This window comes from Cydia strobilella, chromosome Z (genome assembly GCF_947568885.1).
Source record: "Cydia strobilella chromosome Z, ilCydStro3.1, whole genome shotgun sequence".
Lineage (NCBI taxonomy): Eukaryota > Metazoa > Arthropoda > Insecta > Lepidoptera > Tortricidae > Cydia > Cydia strobilella.
In genome coordinates this window covers 7,367,403-7,387,938 of record NC_086068.1, presented here as the reverse complement: position 1 = coordinate 7,387,938, position 20,536 = coordinate 7,367,403, and the positions used below count along the sequence as shown (strand labels likewise).

The 20,536-nt window shown below is 39.9% G+C and overlaps 1 protein-coding gene across 4 annotated transcripts in view; it reads left to right on the top strand.

Moving 5' to 3' along the window:
* Positions 1–1,961: 1,961 nt before the first annotated feature.
* The window catches only part of LOC134754343 (protein NDRG3-like), a 110,259-nt gene continuing 91,684 nt past the window's right edge, over positions 1,962–20,536 (top strand). Inside the window, exons 1-2 of one of the 4 annotated variants that reach the window (XM_063690624.1) lie at positions 6,041–6,217; positions 20,061–20,138. In XM_063690624.1, coding sequence (XP_063546694.1) covers positions 20,101–20,138 — 38 coding nt within the window. In that variant the 5' untranslated portion in view covers positions 6,041–6,217; positions 20,061–20,100. Of the gene's footprint in view, positions 2,171–6,040; positions 6,218–6,920; positions 7,118–20,060; positions 20,139–20,536 lie in introns of those variants that run through there. The other 3 variants (XM_063690621.1, XM_063690622.1, XM_063690623.1) reach the window with 3 other exon arrangements.

Here is a 20,536-nt window from a genome sequence, read left to right as displayed (position 1 = left end):
TTCCTCATGCTATAGCGATTTTAATTTAGGCCTACAAATAAAATTAAACCACCCTGACAAAAATTATAAGCAAAAATGTGTGCCTACATTTTGGCTTTAGAGTGCTTAGCAGTGCTTAGCCGAAGTAAGACGGGTACTCGTTCAGCAACAGCGTGTATTTATCAATTGGACTTCCTGCCCTGCACAAGATTACACTCCCGTGACCAGATGTTACAAATGCCAGCTCTACGGCCATTCTGCCAAGTACTGCAGGGAAGCTGATACCACATGCAGTCACTGCGGATTATCCGGACACACCATCAAAGAATGCACTAAATTGTAAACTATGAGGGCACCTAAAACCCCTCACTACCTATCTCTAAAATAAACGACCTTATTTGTTTGTTATTTATATGTATTGTCAAAGTTGACACGTTTTAATTCAGTTATTTACCTACGTTCTTGTACCTATACTATATAATCTTTACTGTTTTTGCTCAATAAGCACATAACTTACACTACAATTGACCCACTAACACGAAATACCTAAGATACAAGTATTACTTAGTTTAGGTATTTTAACCGACTTCAAAAAAAGGAGGTTATCAATTCGACCGTATTTTTTTGTATATATGTTACCTCAGAACTCCAGTAATTTCTGAACCGATTTTGAAAATTATTTTTTTGTTTGAATTTATAATAGTCCCTAGTTTTTGTAAAACCCAGTTTTGATGAAGGGATCCATTAGGAATCCAGGGAACTCCTCAAATCTTATAGGCATACATATATCGGTTTTAGTATTTTTATCAACAAACCAAGCACTTTCATCCAAAACAGTGCCCTTTGATGAAGTGGAACTACTGATGATGACCAGAACGGGACTCTTTAACAACGCATATTTCAATTTTGGAGATTTATTCTCTTCGTTATGTTTGTTAAGCACAAGTAAGTTCTGAAGGAACATTTGTGTTAGGGTCTAGTTCTGATGATGGGTTCCACGAGGTCCAAATCCTCAAATCTTGATGGCTTCAAATCCAGACCTTGAAACTTGAAACCTACCCGAATTGCAAAAATGTTTAGCAACATGACAGTTTGGCCAGACAGATAAAGAAAAACTAAAAATGGAAAAATAAAATTAATCTTTAAAACAGTAAAACCGACTTCAAAAGGGATAAAATAAAATATTATCTAGCAAACTGATACGTTTGAAGTCGGTGCCAAGCTAAATAGTTAGAATAGGTACTGGTTCGTTTGTTCTTATCAAACTATACCAGGGTTGGCATTCGGTTTGACGGCAACTTGACGCTTTTAAGATTTGGCTTGGCACCGACATTTTATGTGCCCACGTTTTGGCGTGTTCAAGCTTTAGGTACCTATTTTTATTATTTGCTGGATAGGATATACCTAATACCTACCTTATGACTCCTCTACACGATGGCCCAGCGCTGGACCTGCGAGATGGCCATGCGATGGTTGAGCGCACGCACTATGGAATGTGCCACGTTTAGATGCTTACGCACCATTGCACCGACACCGTGGCCATCCCATCGCCATCCCGCCGCGCCATAAGCCATCCGACGCCACTAACATCTCCAGCCCATCTTAGTGGGCCAGTACGATGGCCCATCGTGTAGTGAGCTATTATGTCCCCACCCAAATGTAGAAACAAGCAATAAGTATCATTATGTATAATGCCAATATTTTAATTGCCTGTTTAATAGGTATGATTTCTAAGAAAAATTAAAACACACGACGTACCTTATCAGTACATGTATATGGGTAAATATGTGCGTAATATGTTTAAGTAGGTACTTATAGTAGGTACAATTTCACATTAAGGCTATTCTCGTTCCGTGTAAAATGAACAAATGCATATTTCCGCTTCACTGCCCTAATAATCAATGTACTTACCTAAGCATAACAATAAAATACCACTCCTCGATTTTATTCTCAACTCAGTCCATTTCAGAACAGCTTCGCCGCCGGTTGCTGTCGGATATAGATTTCAAATTCGACCGCATTTTTTTTAAACCATGGACAATATGAGTTTCGTAGTCGATGAGCCATTGCCGGTCATTGGGGATGCAAAGGTTCCACATGTGCCGAACTGTGTGGCATTTTATACTAGTGGGGGGAACGGTGCTTGTGGGGCTAATTGTAGTGGGGGTGCCGTCGTACCCATCTATGGCATGTAAGTATTTTCCATGAATCTAGTATAACTGGATGAGGTCATGACAATTCATGAGGGGTGGGGGGAAATGACCGAACGGGTAGTCTTATGTATCTTTCAGCAGGAGTAGCAGAGAAAGCGCTGTTATTGTTTGTCCTTGTCACAGTCTCACATTTTTTTATATTCCCCACCGTAAATTTAGTATGGTTTATGGTGGGCTACAAATCTACTCGACCAATCATATTGTCGCATTGCGTATGTTTTGTCCCTCACGGGCGCACGCGTATAGCTGATCTATGTAATGCGAGGTCTATGGTATTTTTACAGGCTAATGAGAATGACGGATACATAAAAGGTGGATATCGAAACACATCACGACATCACACATAGGTACCATAATGCCTAGACGCTACTCAGAAGATGAAAAACCTCGTAACTCCATTTCAAGGACATTACGCATTGGCTACCGTTAGCCAACAATACCTAAAATTGTAAAACGCTTGGAGTTGTTGTGGAGGAGATACGAGGTTTGCGACTTTAGCCGATAGCCGACGCATTTTAGCTCGTGCAGTCTGCATCGAGGTGGACAATTAACTACAAAGGAAATTAAAAAAAAAATATTTTTCTGCCACTGTCAGGCCTATGGAACTCTCCTCGCGAGCTCGGATTTATGCCTACGAATCTCGTCCCGCCGGCGGTACAAAGGCCAGCCAGTTATTGGTTACCACGCGCGCTCACGCATGCATCACATGCATGTCACCGCGCGCTTTAATATGCCAAAGATTTTGCGAAAGAAATGTGTTCGTCGCGAAAAAATAACACAGCTTGTAGTGTGTAAGTAGACATTCTCAATCAGACGTTTCTGCTAGGTTGCACTAGCTGTGGTCACGGAACATGTTGTACAAAAAAGTGTTATACACGAAGTTTTACAACTAAAAATAATTCTTGCTGCATTCTTTTATATTGTACAATAGTTATTGTAGTAACGAAACGGCCAAGCCACATATTTTAACTAAGGTGTAGAGTTTGTGAAGTTAGGGCTCGTAGAGTTAGAAGCTTGGCTCTACAAGAGATCTGATAACTTTATGACAGTGCGAGCCTTATGGTTTCGTCTTGGCAACATTTTACATGAACATTTTTTTGGTGGGATTTCACTTATTTTTGCAAGTTGCTTATGAAAATCTTCCATCTCCTAATTTAAAGGGTTGGGGGCTCGGGGTAATTTACTATTAAAAATCCGGAAATAAGTATCTGGGGGCATATCTTTTATACAATCTGCTGTTTACTGATTCCCCTTACAAACTTCAACCCCCTTTTCCCCCCTAACGCCTTTTTCCACCCCCCGTTCACCCTTACAGGGTGATTTAGGGATTGAAAACTACCTATATTATATATCATTCCTCATAACAAAAACTACTCTAGATACTAAATTCCAACTAAATCGGTCCAGCAGTTATTGATTCCCCATACGAAATTCCACCCCGCTTTTCATCCCCTTCGGGGCTAAAAATTTCAAGTTTTTGAATTTTTTGGTTGCTTGTGTACTAAGACTATTACATACCAAATTTCAGCTTCCTAGGACTTCAGAAAGTACCCGGTTTTGGTGATCATCAGTGAGTGAGTGAGTGAGTCAGTGACGAAATCGTTTTTTTTAGATATGAATAAAATCTAAAGTATAAGAGCTATGCAATTGAATTTTTTAAGTCCACTATTGGCATCATATCCCGAGAATTTTGTTTACCTGGTATAATTCAAACCCAAAAACTAGCCAAAAACGACTGACGTGATTAATGGAAGCCCCCTACCTGTACAAATCGTAAAAAAAACACTGTTTCTTGATCTTAGGTTTGTAACCATACCCAGCTGGATGCTAAATTTCAAGTTGCCAGGTCATCTGGAAGTGGGTTTTAGGTTTATGATGTTAGGTGAGTCAGTCAGTACTTCAGACAGTCAATAAGTCAGTGAGAAAATCTCGATTTTTTAGATGTTTGTATCTTAATAACCGGTTGAGCTACAGGTATTCATGAAATTTGGGGTTCTAGTTAGCCTTAAGGGGTCTTAATAAATGAACCAAATTTTATAATATATGTTTAATGTTTAATAGATTATTTAAGTTACGAGTGGCTCCAAAAAATGGTTCGCGTAACATAGGTACTAATATGAGACACGGCCGTTGCGTCGCCAGTTTTCTTCTTTTGAACTTGGCTTGACACGCTGCCGCGTGTCTAGATGATACCCAAACCAAGTCAAGTCAAAAATATTTATTTATTATGTCAAAGAGAATAGATTACTATCAAAGAGGATATACATAATAGGATAATTACGGAGTTATATCTATCTTTGTATATACTATGTCTATGGCTGCCATACATGAATATGTCTTTCTCTTACCCCAGGGGCCCATACCTCGAACGGTATTAGACTAATATTATTAAAAAAAAAGGTTAATTCGCTCCCGATGCAAACTATTAATAGTCTCCATGATTATGAATTCACGAACTGTCAAATCGTATGGGGTACCATGGCAACACACTAATAATATTAGACTAATACCATGAGCGGTACTGTCATAGTAAATTTTGTAACCCCAGTAAATTCACTGCCATCTGTCGACACACTTTAAAGCTAAAAATGAAGATTTATAAAAATACGATAGAATGTATTTAAATATAGATAAATGATGTTTTTTATTTGCATTAATTATTTTTATGATTTTGACCCATGTTCTTTCACTGATATGCGTTAAAATTGTTAAATAACAAACGAAACCGTCAACGCCATCTATACGTCCGTAGGCCAAAACTAGTAGCGCCCTCTGAACGAGAATAAAATTTTCTTGATTTTCGAGGCACGTTTATATCTATCTTTGCTAATACGGTTCGAGAAATGGACCCCTGGGGCCCGTTTCTCAAAAGCTTGTAACTTGTAATACAAGCGAATGTCACTTTTTGACAGCTTTTGTTAGAAAGGGACTTCCACTTGTATTACAAATTACAAGCTACAAGCTTTTGAGAAACGGGCCCCTGGTCGCTCGGTTTCATGTCTATAACTACTTGTATATACAATGTCTATAAATCTACTAATAATACGCAAATTTAGAAACTTAAACATTTCAAATAATTGTTTCAAATAATATCAGTAGCGTCCTCTATCCTTACTGTGTAGTAATATTAAAAGCCGCTCCTATTGCAGAAGCTCACTCACGCCGCCGCCGGAACGAGCAGCCATCTGTGGGATTTTTTGCAAACTATTACCCTTTTTGCAGGATAGTGAATATGAATATTATCACAAGATGGCGATACGAAACAATATATGACTCCTTGAAATAAAAATATAGTCTAATGAAAATAAAATTAATCAAATAAAATCTGATATAAATCTTTTGAATATTTGCAATAAGTTAAAATAGCAGAATGAATGCCTTGATTTTATTTTATTATTCCACTTAGTCTATTGCTTCTTGCTGTCAGCCTGTCAAATGTCAAATCACTCATATTATTTTATTTTACTCAGTTCTACTGTTTATGGTTCTGAAAGAAAAGTTTTGATTGAAAATAGATCGTTATTTGTTTTGTAGCTACTTACAGTGTTTTGCAGTTGTTTATCGTAATTAAAAAGCAACAGGGTGTTCTTTATCGTAAGTATTTGATTTACATTGATCCGCTATGCCCTTCTCTAGCATTTACTTCTTTCAATGCACATTGCGCGTAAAACATTTAACGAATAAACTGTTTTAAAAGTGCGTTTATTTGCAGCTGCATGTACTTACATTACGAAATTATCAATTTAACGTATATCATCATCGTACAACTTGCCATTTATGTTTTAAGTAACCACTTCCCGGGTTCTAGATTGAAAAATTGACGTAATAAAGCACGCATGCGCTTTCAGTACGCCGCGAAGTGAGCCAACAGCCGCAGTTTCATGAACAGAAGTACACTCAGGCAGGTACTATTTAGTCGTTAGCACTGATCTGAGACAGTGCAGTGAATAGAGCGCGGCCCGGACCCCGGCGGCGGCAACTCAACTTTCCAGCCTTCAAGAACACCGAAGTTCCAGCACTCCCAGGTAAGAGCTCAATTCGAAATTTAAATTTAAGCAATTTCGCACCTGAGCTGTTTCACATGTTAAGACTATAAACCTGTGGCAAAGTTAAGCGAAAGTATGTGATGGCATGTTTTATTGTTATTTTAATCCTTATTTTAAGGTCTGTTTGTTAAGTGATTGGTCCAATTGGCATTGGTGTTTGAATGTCATTTGTGTTTTTTTTTATAACTTTTTTAACAGATGATTGACTGTCCAGGTTTATAATAATGCATACTCTGGAAAATTGCACCAACCACATTTAGCAAATTGATCATCGTCACTCAGCAGTCACCATTAAACTTCCCATACAATAAAATTTAAACAACGCTTTAATGCAGACAGTTTGGTGCAACCGACTCTAATACTAGTCAATGCGTATGGTGCGCTTATTATTTTTTGGGTTTGACTAAAAAGTTCACTTAAATGCCTAACCCTTTGTGTAATGTTAACTGTATCTGAGACTTGTAAGCAGGGCCCGATCAAGGCGCCAAAATGGCAAATGGCATTTTCTAATTAAATTTTCAAAAATCTATCATCATGAATGTGTACATTTTATTTGACTGAGGAGCAAGTTAAACATTATATCTTTAAAATCCACTTTTCTTACTACCTGGGCACCAGCACAACCGGCATGGCCTTAGCATGTTTTTTCTTTGCTTCACCATTTTAAGGCTTATGTTTTTTTTTGGGTGTATGTAGCATGCCTCGCAGTCTGCTGAGCGAGGGTTCATACTCGTCGCTGGACCCAGTCTACAAAGGCACCACCGTGCCTAACATTAAGGATGGTAGAATAAAGAAAGTCTTAAAGATGTCTAAGGCCAAGAAGAGATTAAATTTTAATGAGATATTATTCAGTCAGCTTCATAATAATGAAGAAGCGGAGTGAGTATGTAGCTACATGCATGATGCACGGCAGCCTTCTTTACAAGCATGGGTACTGCTTCATCTGCTTACATCATAAGTTGTAGTGTGTGCAAACCATGCACATGCCTTGGGTTATATCATATTCATACATGCAAGTGCGAATGATAGTGTATGACTAGTGTTGGTAGGATATAGATATATATATATCTTTTGAGTATAAATTTGAGAACCACTAATTTTTAAGACTGTGCAAAAAAACTTCCGAATTTAAGTCCTGAGTAGTCTTTATTATTATTATTATTTGTATCTCCTTGGATATCACGGGCCTATAAATCCCGGTCTTTTGATAGGCTTGCGTGGGGATATAGATCCAACACGTAGAGGCCCCTTGGAGAGCTTTAATGTCATGTAGAACGCCTGCTGGAACCCGTTCACAGGCGCAACAATAGACACCCATGAACCGGTCGCAGCAGGCATTGGGACTATTGCAGAAAAAGTGAACAGTATACCGGTCTATGGATTGAAGTTTGGGTGGACAATGAGACTGGGCTATTGTAAAGAACTCCGGACACCTTCCATAACAATGTTAAAAGTGTTAAAACACGTTATCAAGGCAGGTGGTGACTTGCCGCTGACTAGATGGGCCCCTGAAACTGCCGTCGTGAAGACGACCAGGAACAACACCGGTGTGAGCGGCTCAGGGGTGTCGAGAGGTGTGCGCCGCTTTCTACCCAGTGCCAGCTAGCGTCTTATGCATCTTTCAATTCCACCCCTGGAGCATATAGCTCTTACGACTCCCCTCTGGACGGCCAATGAAGGCAAGCCAGAGCTGAGAGTCCTGCGGGTCCCCTTGGGGTCCACTCCGACCGACGAAGACACGCCGGAGACGGAGACCCTGACCGACTCTCTGGAGCACTCGGGTCCGTGGGGTCGTCACTCCCCAACAGCTCGCCACAAGCTGCCCTGCGGGCTTATTATTATTATTATTATTATAGCCTTTACTTCCATATTCTTTCATATTGTTTATTTTTTGTATCTTTGAGCAAGTTGTTTTATTTGTCTTTATTGCCCTCTCTGGGTGAAGGCGGAAGAGTAGTCTTAATTAAGCGCAACTCAAAAGCACTCAAGCCTCCAAATAGACTGTCAACAATTTTGTAGATTGTATCTAATCTCATCCTCGTCGCCACTGCCACTAATATAACTCACAGTTTTAGGGGTCCAGGCACAGGCATGGGTCAGGTTCGCGTTGACACTCACTTTTCACAACTACTCCACTTTGTGTGTGTCAAAACCTACCCCTATAATACATAACAGTGTAATAAATACTAGAAGCAATAAAGAAAATAAGCGTTATTGTATGGTGTAACTAACCCACGAATTTTACATGAATACTATGCACTTTGAACATTTTCGTACAAAAAAGAGTGTTTTCTGAAAAGGGCTCAAGTCTACAACAGACTCGCGTCTCTAACAACTTGAGGTTTGAATTAATGAGGGCTATCGTTTTTTTGCTCACCAGTTGGCGCCTCTGTTGATGGTGGTCCAAAAGACTAAAGAACAGCTGTCAGTCATTAAAGTGACAAGTGACATTTGACATTTCGAACTATGGAAAAGACCACCATCTACACTAGCGCCCCTAGCGGCGAATTCATACGCGTTAGCCCTCATTATGAAAAATCGAGTCCAGTCTTAAAGCAGAGGACCCAAACGACTCGATTCTTAACCAACACTAGTCATCATGCCGATTTGAGGATACTATCATATATAGGTATACTTGTGTCTAGACGGTATCACTAATAATTACAGTTCGTTTTATACATGCATTACAAATTACAATAGGCCAAAGATACAACTAGGCCGCGTTGCATAATAATCTACAACTAACATTATGCAACACGGCCCTGATTTGGAATAACAAATTTTATCTATATATAAAAGCAGATTTAGCTTTTTTCTTGCCCAGTCTTAAACTAAAAGACAAGCTAAAGGTTAATCGATAGTATAAGGCTTTGGTTTTATCTTTTTCAAACATGGAATTTAAAGTTTACACTGGTGGAATCCCGCCTTTAGCGTTCGACAGTCAAATTTGCGGCTACAACATTTTTCATTTACGCGCTTTACGCGTCTATACGTATTTCCATATAAATGTGTCTATGATGCCGTGCCGCTAAGGTATTAAAAACCGGCCAAGTGCGAGTCGGACTCGCGCACGAAGGGTTCCGTACCATTACGCATAAAACGGCAAAAAAATCACGTTTGTTGTATGGGAGCCCCCCTTAAATATTTATTTTATTCTGTTTTTAGTATTTGTTGTTAACAGAAATACATCATCTGTGAAAATTTCACTTTGGGTACGGAACCCTAAAAAATATTAATAACAAGTTGCTTAATTTGTGTCAAAGAGTTTTTTGAGTTTAGGTACTTTTTGTAATTCGCTAACATAAACTTGGCCTTCAAATTCACACTACTCAGCCGTTCGAGCGGTTAAAATACTGAATAATTGACTAAAACACAAAGGAATTTCATTATTAATGATACCGTCTGCTTTTCATGAACTTGGTCGTATAGCGTTTATTCGATTTTATTATTGATTATGCGAACTAAAGGCAAGCAATGTCAAGGGTATATATGATTGCACAGTAATCATCGGACACTCGCCATCAGATAATGTACATGTACATACGTATACATATTGGGGATAGCTAGACAGCGACGGAATATACATAAACGGTCCATATATCTGACACATCTGATACATATCACTGAAAGTTATGTCTAATGGCTCCTGTACACCATGGGCCAGTGTAGGCCAGTCCAAGGGACGCATTTATGCGTCAGTGGGAGCAAGTGATATTGCTATCTCATTCCACCGCATAGCTGCGTCCCTTAGACTGGCCTAAGCTGGGCCATGGTGTACAGGAGCCATTTGATACCAGTACCCGTACCACGTGTCACTGACAGTAACAATAACAACACTGACATAATAATACGCTAACGTCTATACGTAATTGGACGTAAATAGTATAGCGAAAGGGATCTATCCTCTAAAATTTGTCATTTAAATGAATGACTTTGCCTTTTGACAGAAAATTCAAATTTTATTAACAGATTTTTGGGGATTGGATTGTTTTCCCTAAAATACGTCCAATTTACATCTTGCACGCACTAATGTCAGTACGAGCGAGATGCATATAAAGTAAGTTAGTTACGTAGACGTTAGCGTATATGTCAGTGTTGACACTGTCAGTAACTCGTGGTAGGGTAAAGATACCTATACGGGTATTAGGGTGATACAAACTAGTACTAAATTTTTATTTTATGTTCTTTTTTTACTCTCACAAATGAATGATTGCATTAGAAAACACTAGATTTTTTTTACTATACTACTAGTACACTATACCTAATAGAAAATATCTTCGTAGTTAAGCGCTGATACCTTCATAATTAGCCTCATGCATGAAGTTTATATTTGAACGAAATATGTTTTATTCGGATGTTTGTTACCGTTATATCATGTTACAAATGCATTTCCGTTTTTAAATTACCATTTAATCACTTAAAATTATAAATAAAAAGTACAAAAATTTGCCCGCGAAAAGCTAGTGAGCGAAACGCTCGAAACGCCACGTGACGTCACGCGTTCGACAGATTAGTGTCATTAGTAGCAAACGTCAGTTGGGCCGCCCAACGTGTGACGTCATCACGCTCTGTCGAATTCGCGCCAAAAATTATGAGCGTTTCAACCGCTCAAAAATTTTCAACATTTTAAATATTTTTTAATAAAATAATGTTAATGTTTTTGGATGCAATAACGATAAAATTGATTAATGGACTGTATTTGCTAAAAAATGTTTACACTAACTTTACACACCCGTGTATACTATATTTTAATAAGAAATCGCGGAACAAGTAAATATCAATGGAAAGTGCACAAATCACATACCTTGAACTCGAGGTTTGCTGCGAAGAAGGCTAGCTTTGGGCGGCTCTGGTATCTAGGAATATCGTGCAGCTGCTGTCTTACCGAATTACCCTCTACCTGGACCAGCCTACGAGCTTAGCTTTGTACTTTTCCACCGCACACATGTGATTGGCACTGATTTTATACTATTCTATACTTGGTTAAGGCTAAAGAGCGACTTTAAAGTAGTTTTCGACAACGGAGCACAGGACAATGTGTGCTCTCCGAAAGTAACGAGAACGAGTTATGGCTACCGGAAATGGACTCTTAGTGTTGCCCTAAATATCACGGAAGTCGTAAGAAAATAGGGTTGTGATCCAAAACCGATACGAGAGTTAAACATACCGCCTACCTAAATATACAATATTTAATAGCATTAGAATACGACAAACTTAAGACTAAATCTATGCTAAGTGACGATACTATGGATGTTAATCTGAAAGTGGCAGTGGGCACAGCTTGACGACGGGTCTTCTGTATTGACCAGTAGCTGTCTGAACTGTGACAACCCTGCACACACCATCAGCTCCAGGATGTAGAGCCACAATGCGGCCAAGCGGCCATTTTAAGGGACTTGTCTGCTCATTCAACAACAGAACCAAGGAACCGACGACAATATTCGTGTTCACTTTATTCCATTTTGTCCTCTGTTGCAAGGTATGAACGTATTCAGCATGCCACCTGCGCCAAAAGTCCTGATGCATTTTCTGGATCAGCTTCCAGCGATGGCAGGGGCTTATTTTTTGATCGACAAGAGTTTCCTCAGGGACGATCGACAGAGGTTCTAACGTTAGAAAATGACCGGGCGTGAGCGCGGCGAGGTCATTTGAGTCCGAGCTGAGGGGAGTCAAAGGACGAGAGTTCAGCAAAGATTCAATAATTGTCGTCACGGTATAAAGCTGTTCGAAGGTTAACCTCTGGTTCCCTATAACTCTAGCTAGATGCGTTTTTACTGAACGAATCCCAGCTTCGGCTAAGCCATTGAAGTGGGGACTTCCCGGTGGATTAAATGAGAATTTTATTTCTTCCGCATCAGCAGCACCTTTCATGAGAGAACCGAGGTAATTACTGGCTCCAACAAAGTTTCGACCTTGATCAGAGACAATATGGCTACACCGACCGCGACGAGCGACAAAACGTTTCAGTGCACAGAGAAAAGCTTCAGTCGACAACTCTGAAGCAAGTTCAATGTGGATGGCCTTGGTGCTGGTACAAACAAAGACACAAATATATCCTTTGAACGTCTTAACACCGCGACCACGTGCGAAGGCGATATCGAAAGGTCCGCCATAATCTATGGCGACACTCGAAAAAGGTTTTATTTGAGAAACCCGACATAAGGGTAAATTTCCCATAAGCGGCGCAGACGCCGGGGAGGGATTGGCGCGGAAGCATTTGACGCAGCCACCAATCACTGCCTGGATTGCTCGCTTGGGCGATAAAATCCAAAAGGATTGCACAAGTAAATTTTGTAACGTTTGGGCACCTGGGTGTAAGAATCTTCTATGATATTCGTCAATTATTAAGACTGTTAACCGGTGGGAGCGAGGCAATAATATAGGATGCTTGACCGAATATTTAATAGGCGAATTAGCCAAGCGACCGCCCACCCTGACGATACCCGCACTATCAATGAACAACGAAAGCTTGCGCAAGTATTTTGGCAATGAATTTAAACGACCCTCTCTCAAGTGATTGATCTCTACACCGAACGAAGTGAGCTGCACATGTTTTACTAAAAACATGAGAGCTGCTGTCGTCTCAGAGGACTGTAGAGATCCGACAACCTTCTCGTTCTTAGACGACCGTAAGAAACGAAAAACAGTAGGCTAACACACGCTTTAATGTGAAAAGCGAGGAAAACCTGTTGAGAAGTGTATCAACCAAGTCAGGTTCGCTGGTGGCGACTAAACTACAAATCCGTTGCTCATCAACGATAGCATCGTTGGCTGGAGCGTCCAAAGCTGAACAAGGCCAATCTTCTTCCTTCTCTAGGAGCCATGAAGGGCCCTTCCACCAAAGATCACAATCGACCAGGTCTCCAGGCAATAACCCTCTGGATCCTGCGTCAGCAGGATTATGATGGGTGCTTACATGGTGCCAACGATCAGGAGCGATTATATCCTGTATATGGCTAACTCGGTTAGCCACAAAGGTTTTCCAGCGCGATGGACACGACTTAATCCAAGCCAAAGTTACGCTAGAGTCAGACCAGGCAAATATTTCCTCCACAACATGCAGAGGTTCTAACGCTTCTTGGACAGACTGCATCAGATCCGCCAGCAGGACGGCAGCCTGAAGCTCCAGACGACAAATAGATTGTTTACGCAAGGGCGCAATCTTCGATTTTGCACAGCAGAACTCTACAAATATAGAGCCCTCTGCAGTAACAACACGACAGTAAACGACAGCGGCGTAGCCTCGTTCTGAGGCATCACAATATCCATGCAATTGTAACGAAACAAAAGAGTGGATGATGCGACGAGGAATGACTACGGATTGCAACAACGACAATTGAGATCTGAGTCTCGTCCACTCTAAGGCAACTGCTTCAGGTACATCATCGTCCCACTGGACCCCGGATGACCACAGGACCTGCATTAAGTATTTCGCATGGAAAGCGACAGGACAGAGGAATCCTAACGGATCATAGATGCGTGCGATGTTCGACAAGATAATGCGCTTGGTGCATCTTTGATCAGTGGGTGTCGCTACCTCAAACTGGAACGAATCTGTCTGAGGACGCCACGACAAACCTAATATTTTAAGCGACAAGTCAGAGAGTTCGTCAAAGTGTTTGAATTCACTTGAATATAACTCCGAGGAGGGAAGATCAGCGATAAATCCCTTTTGATTGGAGGTCCATTTTCTCAAATGGAACCCACCAGACGACAAAATTTTGGAGAGGTCTGATCTGATTTGTAAAGCTTGCTCAATAGAGTCAGCGCCCGTGACAATGTCATCGACATAAATATCTCTACCTAGCACGCGCGCACCTTCAGGATAGACGGTTTCAGTCTCCTTAGCCAACTGCGCTATAGTCCGCAAAGCTTGGTACGGAGCCGACTTTACCCCATAAGTAACTGTGCGCAATCTATAGTCTTTAACAGGGTCGTCACTCGAGGAACGCCACAAAATCCGCTGATAATCCGTGTCTTCTTCCGGCACGAGAATCTGACGGTACATGGCTTTAATGTCACCTGTGAAAACTACTTTGTGCCACCGAAATCGAGTAAGTACATCAAAGATATTAGTTTGTAATTTAGGTCCTGCCAAAAGGGTATCATTCAGCGATATACCGTTGCTGTCTCGAGCACTTGCATCGAAAACTGCACGAAGAGGCGTAGAGACAGACTCTGGACGCAACACAGCATGGTGTGGCACGTAGTTAAATTTCCCGACACTACTTGAAGGAGGCTCTACCTGTTCCATGTGACCGCTGGTTTCATACTCTTCCATGAAAGAGACATAAGCTTTACGAAAATCCGCATGCCGAGATAGCTTGCGCTCTAACGAGAAAAGTCTTCGCAATGCGATTTCACGAGTGTCCGAAAATGTAGGCTTATTCGTAGGGTCGACGAAAGGTAAGGGTACCTCGAAACGGCCTTCACTCGTACGACAAAAATTATTAACGAACGTATCTTCGCAAAGTTGGTCCTCTTTCGACAACACAGGTTTACTGGGACTACTAATATTTTCTAACTCCCAAAACCTTTTTAGAGAACTATCCAACGACAAATCTGATTGCGAAGGGTTCGGCACGAAAAAACAATCCTTTCGACAAGTTGCAAAGGATTGTGCATAACAATCACTGCAGTCCCCCATAAGAACCCAACCAAAAGTGGTCTCTATTGCTCTTGGTTGACCCGGCTTGCCATCTCTTCGACCGCTCAGAAGAGACGAAGCGAAAATCTGAGCATTAAAAAGTAAATCGATTGGTCCCGGAGTAGCAAAGTCAGGGTCAGCAAGAGACAAGTGTTTAATATGCGGCCATTGCGACGAATTAATTGCAAAGCATGGCTGGTCTGGAACGATGGAAGGAAGCAAGGCTACTCGACAATCAAAACCCTTTACATTTGTTCGATTGGGTTTAACAGAACACACTAAAGAACCACAAGAATTAACCCCGGTGTGTCCAATGCCAGTTATTGATTCACCCGATTGACTAATGTGCAGCCCGAGCCGCTTAACACAATCTTGTGACATGAAGTTAACCGCACTAGCAGGATCTAGCAAAGCACGAACAAGCTGATACTGGCCCGAGCCATCTCTAACAGCTACTTGAGCAGTAGCAAAGACAACTGTTCCATTATCTGAGACAGTGGTCAAACTCACTGCACTGTTCGACGAACCGCTCACAACTGGTTGCGGTGAAGGAACAGTTTCCGAATGTTCATCTTCCTTTTTACCGAAATGTAATAAAGTGTTGTGTGAGTACCCACAAATACTACAACGTGATGTGTTCTGACACTGCTTCACTTTATGGTTCTTTGAAAAACAAGACACGCACAAACCTTTCCCTTTAACGAATTTAAACCGGGCAGAGGCATCTAACTTTTTAAATTTGTCACAAGTATCCAAACTATGCTGGTCAGAACAGAAGTCACATACTGCTGTTGCTGCCACAAGAGTGACCTTTGTCTTTTTTTGATTAAAAGTAACATTAGTTTGTGTCTTATTTGAAGAATTGCCACCTACCATAGACTTAGTGTCCGTCGCTTCTAATGCACGAATCTGCTTTTCAAGAAATTGTTGCAAAACTTCAAAGTCAGGAATTTCATTTGAATTAAATTCGAGTTGAAAAGCCTCACGTGTTGATTTATCTAATTTGGACCACATTAAATAAAATAGCATAAAATTTTTATCCGGTAAACCAAATTTTCCTAAAACCTGTAAGGTTTCCTTAAATGTGCGACTTACTTTTTCCAATTCCACTGCAGACTTCGACTTGACTTGCTCACACAACAACATTTTCTCATAATAACTAAAAACTATCTGTCGTTTCTTATTGTAGAAGTCGTTGAGTGCATTATAAGCATCTATGTAACTGTCGTCTGAAATTGGGTAATTCTTTATTAAGTCTAACGCCTTACCTTGAACGCATGTTAATAGATAGTGCAACTTTTCTATGTTTGCTATATCTCGTTTGTGAATCAACGAATTAAACAATTCAATGAACGATAACCAATTCTCTAATTTACCATCAAAAGGTTTAATCTGAATTTTAGGTAATTTGGCCGAAACACTTTCACATTTTTTGGTTTTGAAAGAATCTTCATCACTCTTTATGACTGGCGCCTTTTGCCGTAACCTACTCAATATTGATTTCACCTTGCGTTCAAAGTCAACTGTAACCGAGAATTCTGCACTAATATCTTTACACTTCGCTAAAATAAGCTTTTGAGAACTATGAAAAGAGGACGTGATGTCCGCTATATCTGAATCTACATACCCATCTAGGTCATCACAGTCATACAAAAATTCTAGTCTCATGATAGCATAGTTACGCTCTATTATATCCGGATCAGCACTGACACTGTCACCACTTTTTTCACTGTCCGAAACCATTGTTATCTCCGCGTAATAAACAGAAACCGAAACGAAAATCCGCGTAATATACAAGAAAACACGGAACGAAAACGACAATAAGTGTTTTTGTTTACAGAATACGGTATAGATAACAACTGACAGCAGTGACAGTGACAAGAACGGAAAAATGGAGCGTATCTGTCACTTGGCTTGACAACTAACTTATAAGGCAACGACAATTCACGAATGGATAAACGGAACGCAGGTGTCACAATGCTGCCAACAAAATACTACTAAATTCTACCAAACTAAACTACCAAGTCGAACTTTCCGGCAGCCATTAACTAACCGAACGAAATAAGTACCCTACGAGTACAATAAAAAATCAAATTTTAAAACGCGACAAATATGATATTTTTAGCTTAAAATAGGGAACTTTTCACAATTATCGGGTCGAAGGAACAATGTTTTTGGATGCAATAACGATAAAATTGATTAATGGACTGTATTTGCTAAAAAATGTTTACACTAACTTTACACACCCGTGTATACTATATTTTAATAAGAAATCGCGGAACAAGTAAATATCAATGGAAAGTGCACAAATCACATACCTTGAACTCGAGGTTTGCTGCGAAGAAGGCTAGCTTTGGGCGGCTCTGGTATCTAGGAATATCGTGCAGCTGCTGTCTTACCGAATTACCCTCTACCTGGACCAGCCTACGAGCTTAGCTTTGTACTTTTCCACCGCACACATGTGATTGGCACTGATTTTATACTATTCTATACTTGGTTAAGGCTAAAGAGCGACTTTAAAGTAGTTTTCGACAACGGAGCACAGGACAATGTGTGCTCTCCGAAAGTAACGAGAACGAGTTATGGCTACCGGAAATGGACTCTTAGTGTTGCCCTAAATATCACGGAAGTCGTAAGAAAATAGGGTTGTGATCCAAAACCGATACGAGAGTTAAACAGTTAAGGTTTACAAAAGTATTTTTATCATTTCCGGTGTTCCAACGATATAAATTATGAATACAAAAATAAAAATTAATTCATGCATGGAGCTAATTATTAAATTAAATATATATATTTTAAGTCTACTTACCTTATATTACTGTTGTAGTGATATCATTTATACCTTTGCCTATTTTTGAAGCTTGTACATATACAAATACTTAAATAACCTTTCTTTACGCAATGAGCGCTATACCCCCAAGGTTGAACAAACGGCCTCGCTCATAGATTTCTTACGTAACTAAGTAATATAATAACAATGGATAATAATAATGTTTACAACTCGCTAACAATAATAAGTTTCGACATCAAAACAGTAGATAGGTAGATACAGAGTTAAACCGAATGTTTGCGGATGCCTTATTATGGATTCCTTGCACAACGAAGCCGGCCATCCCCGAATGGCCGAAGTCGGTCACATTCTTGATCCTTTTATAACCCGATGGCAACTAGAAGACGCTCCCAGTGAATCCGTTTGACGCTGACGCTGGCAGCGTCGAGCGCCATACATTTGTTTTCACACCTGTCTGTAGTGTCTGTCTTTCGATACCGCAAGCGTCAGCGTCAAGTTAATTCGCTGGGAGTCTTTCATGTAGCCCAGCCGGGCTAGCACATGATTGGCGCGAGAGTATCTCGCCGCGACATAGACTACCCGTCCCTCTTTAATTCATACAGTTAATAAAAGATGGGTAGTCTATCTCGCGGCGTGATACTGTCGCGCCAATCATGTGTTCGGCCTACAAGCATCAATAATTTATTTTACAGTACATATGGTGCTGCTTTCTCGCACTAGTGCGTAAAGTGCACTTTTTGTGCATATGTCGAAAGTTTAAAGGGCCATATGTACTGTAAAACGTTGTTCGATACACGTGCGAATAGGTAATTCGCAACTCATGTCGATTTAAAACACTTCCTGCGGTCGTGTTTAAATTTATCGCCACTCGTTTCGAATTTCCTCTTTTCCGCACTTGTACCGAAAATAACTATACGTATATTTTATTCGGCGGTTGACAGTTTATTTTCAACTGTTTATTTTTAAATTTAATTATATGTCTCAAAAATAACCGTTTGACGTGTAAAAAAAATCTTTTTTTTAAACCACTCAAGCACCAAGCTAGCGTCAGGTTTTTACTCGTATTCCATTTCCACGCGCCAAGAAGAAGGTAGGTTACCTCTGAAATCTGTGAGCAAGCCCCCTTTGTTCTCGTACATCTGTTTCGAAAACGCATTAGTTTGGTAATTTTCATGCAAATTAGGTACGTAGGTAACACTGGTATGGTAACAGTTCGTCATCAAATTACTATATTAGTTAGGTTAGCGAGTTTCTATAATTGGGATTCGTATTGAATAATACATTTAACAGGTACAGGTTCTACCAGCCAGGAGAGTAGGTCTAAAATGATAAAGCTTAAAAAATATCGGAGATTAAAATATATACGAAAATTAAGTTTCTACAAAATACTTCTATTTTGGAATCACAATTTTACTCTCGCTAACCTTTCTAATTCTGGCATCATATACATTCGGTTTACGAAATGTAATGTTGAATAAAATTGGTTGAAATATTATCCTAATTGATGATTAATTATAACAGCTTGATGATTGTAGGACCAGGCCCCTATTTTACCACATTGACAGGTGCGATAATTGTCGATATCACTGTTGCTGACGTCACAGGCCTCCATGGGCTACGGTTACCGGGGCCGATTTCATGTTTGTCATCATCATTGTATTATTTAAAAAAAAATTATATCGGCAAAAAACAGGTAAGTTAATGATGATGATGACAATTGTCACAGATTTAAAAGAATTTTCGGTAATTCTTGACAGGAAATGAGTTCTGTGTCTGAATTTCGTGACAATTGTCGTATTTCTTGTGACAATTGTCATTAGCTTCGCAAAATATGTAAGTACTTATTTTATTAGCGATATAATGGATTTTTTTATATTAAAATGTTGGTGGCAAATAAGCACACCGCCCGTCCGACGGTAAGCCGTTACCGTAGCCTATGGAGGCCTGTGACGTCAGCATTAGTGATTTCGACAATTGTCGCATCTGTCACCGTGGTGAAATAGGGGCCTGGGCCATTCTATAATTTGGGATTGACCTGTGCTAGCGATATCCCCTTATTGAAAAATTGTTTTTATGTGCCTTTTCGTCCCACTATCATCAAGTCTTATTAAGAACTTACGTAACAGCTAGGTAAATTATAAAAAGCTTGTTACGATTAAGAGGTAAGTATGTATTATGTTCACTCGATAGAAAAGAGAAGCGAAATATCACATTTCGCTGCTCTTATGAACACATTGTTATAAAACAGCAGTAGAAAATTGGAACTAACGAATTATAAATAAAATAATGTTACAATTTCAAGTTTCGTAAGTAATGAATGTAGATTAGATTGGAATCACCTCATGCATACATCGAGTAAGCTATCGTACAATGCACTATTTCAGAGTGAATATCCTCACGAAGGAAGAAATCAACGAGGAGAAAATGCCCACAACCAATGCTGAAGAAGCCGCTCTGCTCGGGTAAGTACAATAAAGTCACCAAAGCCTTATTGAATTGTAAGTGTTACAATATCGCGATAACAGTTCTGCACCTAAGTTTTTTTTTTCTACCTTTGATTACATTAACATGTCTCGGTTACAAAAAAAACGTTCTAAAAGAATTGGATTCTCGTTGACGCTTGTAATGTCGAGCGCATAGACATAGTATATACAAGTAGTTATAGACGCGCCACCGAGCGACCGGGGGTAAGACAAAGAATATTCATATAAAATTTGGGCAGCATAGGATTTTTTCTCTTTCACTCTTATAAATGTCGGTATTTCGCCATTCCTACCTATGATAAGACTCTTTCTCTATCAAAGAGTGTCAGGCCCTTGGTCGAGCGCCATACGCCTACCGTCAATTGTAATATGCGGTC